Source organism: Pseudoliparis swirei, chromosome 12 (assembly GCF_029220125.1).
Source record: "Pseudoliparis swirei isolate HS2019 ecotype Mariana Trench chromosome 12, NWPU_hadal_v1, whole genome shotgun sequence".
Classification (NCBI taxonomy): Eukaryota; Metazoa; Chordata; class Actinopteri; order Perciformes; family Liparidae; genus Pseudoliparis; species Pseudoliparis swirei.
In genome coordinates this window covers 12,024,205-12,036,786 of record NC_079399.1, presented here as the reverse complement: position 1 = coordinate 12,036,786, position 12,582 = coordinate 12,024,205, and the positions used below count along the sequence as shown (strand labels likewise).

The window sequence follows — 12,582 nt, the reverse complement described above, 5'->3', positions numbered from 1 at the left end:
AATCTGCAGCAGGCAAGGAAGTGATTTTGCATGCTGACAAAAAGCTATTTTCCAGGCTCCTCATCCTTGGTCAGAGTAGAAAAATTGACATGAGGGAAATGATGTCATATTCCTTGGGAACTGTGTCCTATCCATTAGCAAGTGCTGATGGTTTACTTGCCAAAACAAATAAATCAGCTCTCATGGATCTATTGGAGAAAAAAGGTGGAAACTGCTTGGTTGACCAAGTTCCAATGGATGGTGCCATTCTTTTTGTTGGCATGGCAGTCATGCAGGCCATGAAATCCAGACCAGGTACATTTGGAGAGCTTGCAGAGACCATACTGCAGAACATACTCCAACTCGCTTTGCAGCACAAGTGTACACGCATTGACTTTGTCACTGACCAATATCCACTCATCACTATCAACAACGTAGAACGGTCAAGTAGAGCTGATGCAGGGTCACAACGCATACAAATCTTTGGCCCGGCGACAACGTCACAGCTCTAAGGTCCCCCACACACACTCATTGAAAACTGCAAGACGAGCTGAAAAACACACAAAACTAAAACGGGGACAGTAAAATAACTATAAGAGCTATCAAAAGAAACTGAATTATAAAGTTATAGCTAACAATCTTCTCAACATTTTAAAGGTGGAATTGTTTCTTTAGCTGAATGTATGCCGATATTGTAAGGTTTTAAAATTGAACAAGTTTAAGCTGATTTGAAGATTTCCACCATTGGATCCCATTCATTATTTATTCCATAAAAAAAATGTAGCATTTGAAAAATTAAAAAGATAACAAATATCTGAAAATATACAGTAATAGGTCAAAGCTGTGTGAAAATTAAATAGCTGAATTTGCTGAAAATATGCAGATACTGTAAGCATTTTAAAATTGAAGATTTTCTTCATAGGATCTGAAGAATTAAAAAGAACAAATGTATTTAGATACAAAAATTTGAAATGGTTTAGATAGCTGAATATATGAAGGACTAGAAGAGGGACAACAAAGGTACGGAATAAAGAGTAATAATAATAAAAAGTGTATTAAAGACAAGAACAATAGTTCCAACTAATTATTGAATGAAACAAACACATAATTAGTGTAATCAGTTTATTACCTCTAATACATTGTTTTGTTGAGCAATGAAAACCAGGCAGTTAAAAAAATATATATAGTACTTAACTAAACATTAAACCATACCTATTGCATACAATAAGTTTCCTAAAATGTACATCTTTACAAATAAAATGTAAAAAAGTCAGTCAATCTTCACCAGGGAAACATGTACAATAAAAATACATATCCTTCATTCATATTCCTAACTTTCCTTCGATGAATATTTTCTGATATTAACAGTAGGCCATGATTTTGTGCTTTTTAACTTTTCACATGTTGCGATGTGTCACGTTAAGCAGTGCGTGATAGAAAACTTGACAGTTGATGGGATACACATTACATCTATTGCATCTGTCCATCCTGGAGAGGGATCCTCCTCTGTTGCTCTCCTGAAGGTTTCTTCCCTTTTTTTCCCCGAAGGGTTATTTTGGAGTTTTTCCTGGTCCGATGTGAGGTTTTGGGGCAGGGATGTCTATGTGTACAGATTGTAAAGCACTCCGAGACAAATTTTTAATTTGTGAAATTGGGCTATACAAATAAACTGAATTGAATTGAATAGAATATTTGGCCACTCGCTTGCAGTCTAAACTTCACTGCGAGGGTAGCATCCACCATGTTAGCAAAGAAGTCTGAATCAGAGGGGTAAGGCAGATATGGGCTTCCTCAAAAAAAATGTGACTCTCTGCCTGCATACTGCAGGGATACATTCCAATGATGTTGGGGGACATGGAGGTCTCTGCCAAGATCATCTGTTCCGATAGTGAGATTCTCATTAATGTAGCGAACTGCTTCCCTGGAAGATGAAAAGGGAAGTTTGTATTTCAAAAATTGATGGACATATCTGAAGCCCCAAGCAATAACCAATGTTGATTATAAAAAAAAGACGGAAAATTAATTTCAGTTCATATTAGTTGCAAGCCAGACGATATCCACTGATGACTGAAGTGGGGTGAATCTTCTTCTTCACCAGCTCATCTGCACTCGAGCGTTTCTGCAGCAAGAATTACCTAAAATAATGTAAAGGTACAAATGTCACTACAAAGACACTTGCATCATATTAAACATGAAAATACTTTGTTACACTCAACACAATTTATTTTTAATTAAAGGTACGAGTTTCATATTGTGCCATCATTTTATTAGGGGTGGCAGAAATGAGGCTGCTCAACCCCTTCAGACAATGAAGGACAGTTTTTCTCTCCCGTTAGCATAGCCACACATCCGTAATAAAAGGCAGATGCATGGTACTATAAACAGGAAATTAAAGTTAACTTTTTATACAACAAACTGAAGTCAGTACCAAGAAATGTGTTTAACAAGCACAGTGTATTCCCTCTGTGAAAGTATAAAGGGCGTGTAACACTCAACCCTGAATCCAGACACTAAATCAGAGCCGTTAACCCTTCTCACCACAGATGAGGTCCCATCTCCGACCTCCTTGTCCTGCAGTTCACACAAGACCGTAGCAGCTGGGTGCTCCTCTTCCAGCAGCTTCAGGATGGTTGCTCCATCGTTGGTGATGGTCACATCCTGTCATACAATAACATGGCAGAGATGAGCAACTCGGTCTCACTCTTTGCTCTCTGATCACATCAAGACTAAAGTAATGGACCTTTTACCTTTTAGCAGTGCTGTTGACATGGCACAGCAGGGTGAACACAGATGCAAATCGATACAATTGATTATCGTTCTAGTTGGTGTCGCAGTCTGTCCAGTGAGCCAGCATGCATACAACCAGGGACACGATGTATGTTACTGATTACATGTTTACCCTGCAATGGCAAGTACATTTATATAAATAATGTTGAATGTGACATCTTGTGGAGGCCAACTCGTCTCAGTGAGCGTTCGACCATGCGGCCACAAAGACAAGAGGGAAGCTGCTACTAGCACTACTTCACACAATTTATTTCACCTTTAAAGAGAGCCAGTGCGCCGTTTAACACGCCTGACTTAACTTGTAATAATATTCTATCGTTCGCATATTCTGTCAAATTATTGAGTGGGGTTCACAGTTAGCTCAGAGCCACACCTTCAGACCATGACAGTATTTTTCTATCCCATTAGCATAGCCGTCGATTCATAGGATGCGAATGGAAAGTACTGAAATGGGATTATGACACAACTCGCGAGGTACACGGTGCACACCGTTTAAAAAGGAGCACGCTTGTACGTGCTTCGCGGAATTTTAACTAGAGACAGAGGCGAGGCTTAAAGTTGACATAAAAGTTAGCTCGCATTAGCATTAGCCACGTGTGGTGCACGCAGTAAATGAAATCACTTCTCCCATCGACAGTTTATGAAGCACAACAAATACATGAAGCGGAGGTGCACCGCCGAGTAGAAGGACCCCGTAACTTACCATTTTGAGTGCGAACTGATTCACCAGTTGTCCTCTGGCCGAGCACATTTAACGGACCATCTAACATCGACATTTTGGAATCGGGACACAAACCAAGAAGAAAGGAAGCGACGAGGTGCATTATGGGTAAACCGGTATTTAGCAGAAGGTTCGACAATGACATTTTTTGTTGAAAATAGCCTGGAAATTGCCTTTTAAGGGATGTTAATTAAGTAAATGGTGTCAACATTTAATGTGTAGTAATTGTTCACGTCAACCATTTCCCGTATCAAATTGACAAAACACGTTGTCACATTTCTTGTAAACTCCATTTCCCAGTATGCCTCACATTTAATTTAGCGCTTGCTATTTTGAGGTGGGCTGCAATTGCGTCCTCTGCTGTTGATTTTGGACACAACGTTCATGTTTCACAGTGCAACTGCTGTGGAAGTATTTAGGTGTCAGTGATTATGTTATGTTTTTTCAATATAAAGAGTTTGTTTCCGTTTTTTTCGTTTTCTTCCCATTTTGTTTGATCTACATCTAAATTGGGTTTTTTGAGATGTGATTCTTCACTTACTTTTTGGAGGAATTGTCTGTTTTATTATATTTCTTAATAAATTGGCTGAGCTATCTTCACATTTTAGTTCCTCACATACAAGTATAACAATTAAAATATAAATGAAATTGCACAAAAGAATGTTTAATACATGTTTGAGGTCATTTGGAAACTATGTCTTAGTTTCACACCAGAGAGCATTGAACAAAAACAAATATAGATATTTAATTTCTTGCTATCAGATTTGATCATATTTCAATATTTAGTTTGGCCTCAAAAATGTATTGTTCAGGACATCAAAAATGTTACTCATCTGTGGGGATGAGTCCGTCTACAGGTGGGAGAATGACCGTCTGGTGACCTGATGCAGACAAAACAACCTGGAGCTCGATGCTCTAAAGACAGTGGAGATGCTTGTGGATTTCTGGAAGAACGCAGCCCCACCTGCTCCTATCACCCTGTGTGACTCCCCGTCAACGTTGTGGAGTCCTTCTGCTTCATGGGCTCCACCTAAACCCAGTGACCTCAATGGGGAGCTGAGGCAGGAGGCTACAATCCATCAGGACCAAGACCTCACGCCGCAAGAATAGTTTCTTTTGAGTGCAGTCAGTTCATCAACAAAGCCCAGGACCCCTGAATCAGGACAATTTCAAACACTCTTGCACATCTTTTCTTTTCGTATTAACATAGACTTGCCCCTTTTATTTTTAAAAAAATACTTGTTTTAAAGTACTGTTATGTTTGTCATGCACCATATATATATATATATTGTATTGTTCTATTCTTTTATTGTTTGTTTATTGTTATACCTTTCACCGAGTCAAATTCCTCATATGTTCAATGTACTTGGCAATTAAAGAATTCTGATAATACATTGGTCATCAGGTATTACGTTGAAACCTCAAGGGAGTGTGATCCATATTATATTCTGTTTGATACTGCTGTGCTTTTATTTAAGGTGTCACAACTCTCATTGAAATGAAAAGCAATGAATATTTCCTACTGGTTAACATAATCTGTTAATTAATATCAGCTAATCCTCTGTTCTATATTGCTAATTATTGAATACAAAAACATATGAGTTTAATCTGAATTTATTACCTCCAAGACATTGTTTTGTTGAGCAATGAAAACTAGGCAGTTAAAAAAATACAGTACTTAACTTAAACATTAAACCATTATAAAGCACACCTATTGCATACAAGAATAACTTTCCTAAAATGTACATCTTTACAAAGTGTTTACAAATAAAATGTAAAAAATGACAGAAAAGTGCAAAAAAAGAGTCAAAGACAGACAATCCCCACCAGTGAAACGGGACAAAATGTACAATGAAAAAACAACAACATATTCTTCATATTCCTAACTTTCCTTTGATGCATATTTCCTGGTATTAACATTAGGCCATGATCTTGTGCTTTTTAACTTTTCACATGTTGTGATTTGTCATGTTAAGCAGTGCGTGATAGAAAACTTCTGAAACTATTCACAGTATTTTATTCAAATTTCATCTGCCCCTAAATCTGAATAAAACCATCTTTTAATAAATACTTTATTTTACAACTTGTCGGTGGCTTGAATAGGGATAAAGGCCAAAGTAACAGGGATGCTTTCAAATAAATAGGACAACTTTTGTGTGTTTTTTAAAGAGTGCGTGGTGAATTATGGAAGAGAAAAAAATGGTGTCTTATGAACATTATTAAAGTGATTGACAACTATCTCATTGTGACTTTCTTTCCGTGACTGAAGATGCAAAATCAGTAGTGTGACAGCTGGGAGAGTCCCAACGTTAACAAGGTAAAAACAGACTATCCCATTTGAGAGAAAAACAAAATACATCAAACACTGTAGTATTTTCACTCATTGTGTTCTTTGTTCTCCTTCATGGTCCCCTTTAAAAAAAAAAAAAGTTAAAACATGTGTGATTTGAAAATAATAAGGAATCCACTTTTTGAGATGCACATTTTACATGATGGATGCCTCCAGACCATAACACGTAAACACATCCAATTTAATAGCAAAGACAAAATAAAAATGACGTTCTACGGTTTCTTATAGATTATCTAAAATATCCGCATCTTCTCTTGATTTAAAAGCGTGATACCCTATTGATGACCAAGGTGGCAGGTAGAGTGTAATCCTAAAACTTTAAGGGTAGTTATACTGTACTTAACCTATTGGATACTACAAACAAGTTTTTTTTTACAGCTGCATCCTTTTTGTAACAATTATTGCTAAAAGCTGTTAAAAGGGACAATCTAGCCTGAGTAGCAAATTTGAACTGCAACTTTGTAAAGCTGCTTGTTCAGAGCATTTCGATGTGTAAGCACAATGGAAAACACTCGCCACGGCTGTGGCTCACAGCTCCTACACGAGTTATAATCAACTAGTGCTGAGAAAGCAGATAAAAAATCCTTAACAGCAAATTAAAAGAAAGAGGTACTCCGCCAAAGATCATCAGACTGTTGCAGCTTGTACTTCGGTTTGAGTCGGTGGGCACATGCACGATTTTATTTTAATATAGAATTGGTAACAGATAATCCTGAACTACTGTAACTGTACAACAGTTTATTGGCACAAAGTCCTCAAGCAGAATCCAATATTATGACTCCAATTATCTCTACAAGGCGCACACGTAAAGCATGACAAGAGTTAGAATTTCTTTGAATATTAAAACCCATTCAGTCACACTGAATGCCGTTACAAATGACTGAGCACACTTTTGCTTTGACTGCTGAAGTTTTAAGTGCTCAGGCAGCTCACCTGCAGGCTTTTGACGAATAACTGCAAAACTATCATTTACATTGAAGTTCTGTGACAGTGAGTTTCACCGAAATTGTTACAAATAGGGCTGCAACCAAAGAAAGTACTCCTGAACTACGAGAGATGCGTCACGTTTGTGGAGTGAGATGTTGAATGATGGCATTCAAGGCAAAGCAGCCGGGTCCGTTTGTTGCTATACGCTGTATGTTTACCTATATTTGGATTGTATTCGTTAAAGACTCAGGCAAAGCTACTGGAGCTCAGACACTGGAACTTCTCCCTCAAAGACTGGCCGATTTTGGTTTGGCTCTGCTGCGGCTCGCTCCACAGGTACTTCTCCAGATGCTCGCGGTCCAGAGACCTCAGCGGGTCGCAGGAGTGCACCGGCGTGCACGGCAGACTGTGGGAGTGGGCGGGACTCCGGTTCTGATTGGATAGGACTGCCGAGCTACCGTGTCGCCTTGCCAACTTGTCCTGCTCCTGCTCGCTCTCGTCCTCAGATCGGATCTCTACATAGTCATCATCATCTTCCCCATCGTCCTTAAAGTTAGCCAGGTAATTCTGGGTGGCGGTGAGTACACTCAGAGCAGAAGCCCGGTTCAGGACCAACACCTGTTGACCGTCATGTAAAGTGAGGTCCGACTGTCCCTGGGTCGAGCGCTCTGGGAGACTCCTTTGCCGACCAGCGCGACCCAGACTGGGGCCATGAAGTCTGTCTGTGGGTGTGTTACATCTCAGTCCAGTCGGGTTCTTGCCCTGCTGCTGGCTGCCCAGGGAGCCAAGTGAGTGACAGTGACTGGATGGGGAAGACTTTAAGGAGGGAGAAGACGAAGCGTGAAAGGAGGGATGTCTCTTAATGGAACTGTACACGTGCTCCTCTTTTTCGCTCGGCGCCGAAATGCACGAGCTCCATCTCTGGGACGGTGGGCTAGTTGGAGATGGGGGGGAGGTCTTGGGAGAAGGGATGGAGCAGGCAGAGGTAAGTCGGCGCCGCGGGGTAGAAGACGCTCGGCCATCATCCGGCTCACTGGACGAGGACATGAAGCTGGCCAGCTCTCCGTTGCTGTACGTGGAGTGGAGCCAGTCCTCCTCCAGGGACGTCTCGGGCATGGACGGAGAAGACGGCAGCCCTGGGTGGCTGTGATGTGGGCCCGCTGGAGGACCCCGAAACATTACCTGGTCATAGAGATGAGAGTACTCGGCTATCTTTGCACCTGGAGGGGGAGCACAGAGGGTGTAGAGAGGGTGTGAGTATATGTTTGTATTTTTCCGATTCATCTATAACAATTGCACAAGCATAAAAACAAATGACAGTATATCAGTGATGTTACTTGTAGTTAATGGGACAGTTTAGATGTTTGGAAGTGGGGTTGTATGAGGGTCGTGTGGCTTTGGCAAGGACATAGCTATATAGTTTATGTTTTTGAAGGAGAAACTGAATGCTCTTATGGCAAAATAAATCGCTGAACATTTTCTAAATACAGCGTGAATATAAACCGATTTTTTTAAGCAAGCTTTTTTGAGTTAAAATACATTTTGCTGCCGTCCATGTACACAGCAGGACAATGCTCACTCGTATCTGCTTCTCCAAGCTGTCGGTAATACACCGACTACGGACCAGTACCTCATACAATCCCACTTCAAAACATACAATTTATCCCTTTAAGACGTGACGTAACGCTTTATACAACCCTACAAAAGAATGATCCCAAATAGGTCCATGAAATAAAGTCAATATATATTAAAAGTGGGTGAAAAGAGGTCACTCTATTTGGTATTGGGAAAGAGGTTCAGGTGCATTCTTACTCACAATGATCAATAATTCTGAACTAAATGTTTTGTGTTACCTATGGCAGTGCCCCCTTGTTTCTTTTCTTCCAAGATGGCTGCCAGGTCCTTCTGCTTCTTTTCCGTTCTGGAGCGACCGCACGCGTCTCCAGGGTCCATGCTCCTCATGCGCAGCAGCTGGTTGGCTTTCTTGATCTTCTGGCTGTACTGTCGTGCCATCAGGAAAACACGGTTCTTTGATTTCTCCATCATTTCCAAGTCCACAGACTCCCCCAACAGCAGAGAGGAGGAGGCCAGGGGGGAGTCCATACCTGCCAACTCCCCCGGAAACAACCTCTGAAGGTCCTTGAGGGGAAGATCCTTCCGATGGGTGTTTCGTGGAGGGAGCTCCACCAGGTCGTCGTCCTCCAGGCGGAAGCTGCCGCTGCTGAGGCGTGCCAGTCTGTTACGGATGCTCTTCACTGTGCCGGGGAGGGGCTCTGGGGTGTCAGGGAGGGGGCGTGGTGTCGCAGCAGGGCTCCGGGTTTCTTCCGCAGTGGTGCCTTCACTTTGAGGTTCAGGGAAGTTTATGACTGGGATGGTGAATGACGGCATGGAGGTGACAGGTGGGGGTTTAGGCTGATGTGTGGGGGGACTGGGAGTTGGAGGGCTGGCTGCTCGAGGACTAATTACAGGCGGGCTCTTTGCACGGCTGACTTTGACCGAGGACGCTTTCTGAGCCGACTCACTGGCACTGACAGGGAAGGCAGCTGGGAGGCGATCGGCTTTCTTCTCATTGGTCTTGATGTAGTTTTCCAGGTCGTTCCAGATCTCATCGACTTGCTCTGACATCTTATCCCCTTTCTGTGAACGCTGAGAGAAAGTCTCGGAGGCAGACGAGGAGTAATAATCTGGCTCAGAGGAACATGGGACAGGATGGGAGGCGTCTGGTCCTTCGTCCTCTCCAAAGTGGAGACTCTCCTCGGATACAAACCCTCCAATGCTGTCGGTCAAGTCTTGTTCAGAGGCCAGCAGACTGTCACTCTCTGGTTTTAGTTTATCGCATTCATTCATTGTTCTAAGCTCTGTTGATGGAGGCTCCCTGAAACAGATGGTGTCATAGACGTTCTCCTCTACTATCTTAAGCTCACATGTCCCAAATGGCCTCGCCTCCTGTGTGGAGGACCGATTGCTGTCTGAGGAAATGTCTGGTTCAAGCAGAGGCTGTGTTTCCACAGAAGCCTCTGGAGCATTTAGTACCCTTGCTGCCTGGCCCTGGAGACCCTGTGCATCTGCAGAAGGTTCTTTTCGTGACTGGCTTTCCTCAGGGCCTCTTCTGACGAGGCCCATATTCTTAAGGTCCTCATAGCTGATGTTGTCATACACATTTTCAACATCGTCTAGCGTCAGCTGCTCGGCTGAGGATGATCCAGATATTTCATTGCTGGAGGATTCAGTGTGGATCACCTCCAAGTTGCTGTGAGCGGCCTCGTCATTCTCAGGGCTCTGTCCCTCTGTAGCCTTCTCCCCTGCACTGCTCGCCCGCCGCAGGACTCTGCTCCCATCAGGCGGAGGGTCGATCTGCACAGTGGGCAGCTGTTCGACGTGCCAGCTGCAGGGCCGAGCTGTCTTGGGGGACGAGGTGGCCCCTGACCTCTCCGAGGGCACCTCTGGTTCCGGTCCGCTTGGCTCCGTTGGTACAAACATCTGGTAGATGTCCTCGTCCTCATCCTCCGGCTGCATGGTTCTCTGGCGGGTGGGGAACATGGCCCTGCGAGCACGGTGGTCGGCCCAGATGTTCCTCACAGAACGGTCACTCTCTGTGACGACCACAGAGGGTATGGCGGTCTCTGGAGGCTCCTCTGTTACGTGACGTGTCCTGAGAAGCGGCGGGTGTTGACTTCCTTCCCTCACGAGGGATTCTCTGGCTTTCTGTGGTACAGGGAAAGCAGAAGTTGTTGAGGCTGTCTAAAAACATCGAGATGTACAGATTAAATTCCCATGATGTCATTGGGATTCATACCTGTAGGTCTGAAGAGCTCATGTTGAAGGATTTCCACTGTTCTATACTGTCGACCGATGCCTGAGGGTTCAGCCTCTTCCTACTGCTTTTGCCAAGGACGCGAAGCCGCTTTCCGCCCCCCTGAATAAAAGAGTTTTCAGCATTAACAACATGTTTGAAGGACTAGACATGAACGTCTATATATACAGAACATCACTCGTTGGGCAGCTGTAAACTCACCAGGCCACTGTCATCTTCATCATCAGCATCTTGCTGATGTGGCTCTTCTTCTCGGTCACTGTGGTCATAGTGATCTCCAGGGTCCAGTGACTCCTGTGATTGGTTGATGAGGCTGCGGCTGCGACCAATGGTGCCCAAGGCCAGCTGGGACATTGGCGAGAGCAGGGTGGCACCCAGACTTATTCGCTGGAGAGGAGAACGTTTTTCACGAGTTTGGTTAAACGAGTGCGAGTGAGTGAACTGCTTCTCAAAATCTGCTCCTCATCTCTGGCTATCACTTACCTTTTCGCCATCTGTGTTGGCAGCATTCTGTTTGGCATTCTTCAATAATTTAGATAGAGGTTCTGGAAAGTAAAACAAATGATTGATTCATTTTGGAAGTTCAACTTTGCTGTGTGTCATTTCTTAAAACACAAAAATGTATTTCTCCTCTTACCTTTCCTACGTCCTCTACGAGGAGTTGGACCCTCCTTGGTCTGATGGGAATCTTTCTTGTCTCCATCAGGGCTGTAGTGAAACCCTGGATGATCTGGAGAAATGACAGAAAACACATGATTAAAAGGCATTTAATACTTCTAAACGAGGCAAAAGAACATCAAATTATAAGATACTGTAAACAAAATTTAAAAAAGTTTAACTATAGTTACTTACGCATTGCATCCATCTCCAAAATTGCTTGCTTAGCCTAAACATCAAGTTAGAAAATGAGAGTGAGTTCAATAGGTTAGATAATGAATGTACATACACTTTGACACTAGGTGGCGCCACATTACAGGTCTCTCCACAACTTTTGACACTTAACAAGCCCTTTAAACTGCTCTTACCTTGGCAGGGATTTTGGCCGGATGGTTTTCAAGTATGAGTCTCTTCAGGTGCAAGATCCACATGCGCTTATCTTGCTGTGATTTGGCCTGAGGGCAGAGCACACAACTTCAGAGAGAAGATAATACTGGACACAGATGGTGTATACACCCAAAAACATTCAGAACATTCTTACGTCACACAGATTATGTTATATTTTTCATGATTTGTCCAAAACACAGTGGTTAGGAAACAACAATGGCCGCTATCAGCCTCCAAACACTCAACATGTCTGAGCAACTCTTTGCCGTCACACCTGCAAATAATCGTCACACTTTCCGCTTGCATATTTTAACCAATGTTGCTCGTATCTTCACGGTTCAAATGAAACATTTAATCACATTCACATTTTTACTTTTGTTATGATGTGGGCTCTCTGATGTGATGTCATACCTGGACCATGTGCTGAAGTTTGGGATTCTTGTAGTGAAACACGCTGAAGCTCAGTGGTTCTTTCAGAATAACTTCCACCAGCATCAGGTTACAGCACTGCAGAAAAGACAGGGAGCGAGGAAGTCGTGTGAAGAACCCTTTTACCGAGGAGAAACATTTCGATACGTGTCATGCTTCGAGTAGCATGACTGACCAGTATGTGAGCCTTGTACGTGTAGGTTTCTTCTCGTTTCTTGGTAATGAGCAGGAGCTTGTCAAACAGAAAGAGAGTTCTCTCGTTTTTGGCTCGCTGCAGACGAAATGTTCCTTCAAGAACCAACTCTCCATAGCCGATAAGATCGGGGCCCTTCCAGTTGGTCAGCAGGCTCTGGATCTCCTGCAGATAGCACAGCAAAAGAGTAATTTGTTTCTTTTTGGAAAAATAATAATAATGACCGACCGCACATAATAAAAGTAATCTGGCTTTAAAACTTAAAAATAAATGATGCAGAAAATAGTGAGCGAGGTGTTCAAAGATTGATAACAATAATAAATAACATAATTTGTGTT

The 12,582-nt window shown here is 42.8% G+C and overlaps 1 protein-coding gene and 1 long non-coding RNA gene across 3 annotated transcripts in view; both read right to left on the bottom strand.

Annotated features, from left to right (window-relative positions):
- Positions 1 to 1,087: 1,087 nt before the first annotated feature.
- Positions 1,088 to 3,566, bottom strand: LOC130202763 (uncharacterized). The gene is made up of 3 exons (XR_008833399.1): positions 3,470 to 3,566; positions 2,518 to 2,637; positions 1,088 to 2,114 (listed from the first exon to the last, which is right to left on the bottom strand). It is a non-coding gene; the product is annotated as an uncharacterized LOC130202763 (long non-coding RNA).
- Positions 3,567 to 5,085: 1,519 nt separating this feature from the next.
- Positions 5,086 to 12,582, bottom strand: part of LOC130202756 (pleckstrin homology domain-containing family G member 1) — a 39,462-nt gene continuing 31,965 nt past the window's right edge. For both annotated transcript variants that reach the window (XM_056428498.1, XM_056428497.1), the window contains exons 8-17: positions 12,227 to 12,409; positions 12,034 to 12,129; positions 11,604 to 11,690; positions 11,431 to 11,464; positions 11,216 to 11,308; positions 11,062 to 11,123; positions 10,780 to 10,965; positions 10,561 to 10,680; positions 8,618 to 10,469; positions 5,086 to 7,984 (exon numbers count right to left, since the gene is read on the bottom strand). In XM_056428498.1, the coding sequence (XP_056284473.1) occupies positions 7,011 to 7,984; positions 8,618 to 10,469; positions 10,561 to 10,680; positions 10,780 to 10,965; positions 11,062 to 11,123; positions 11,216 to 11,308; positions 11,431 to 11,464; positions 11,604 to 11,690; positions 12,034 to 12,129; positions 12,227 to 12,409 (3,687 nt within the window). In that variant the 3' untranslated portion in view covers positions 5,086 to 7,010. The remainder of the gene's footprint in view (positions 7,985 to 8,617; positions 10,470 to 10,560; positions 10,681 to 10,779; positions 10,966 to 11,061; positions 11,124 to 11,215; positions 11,309 to 11,430; positions 11,465 to 11,603; positions 11,691 to 12,033; positions 12,130 to 12,226; positions 12,410 to 12,582) is intronic.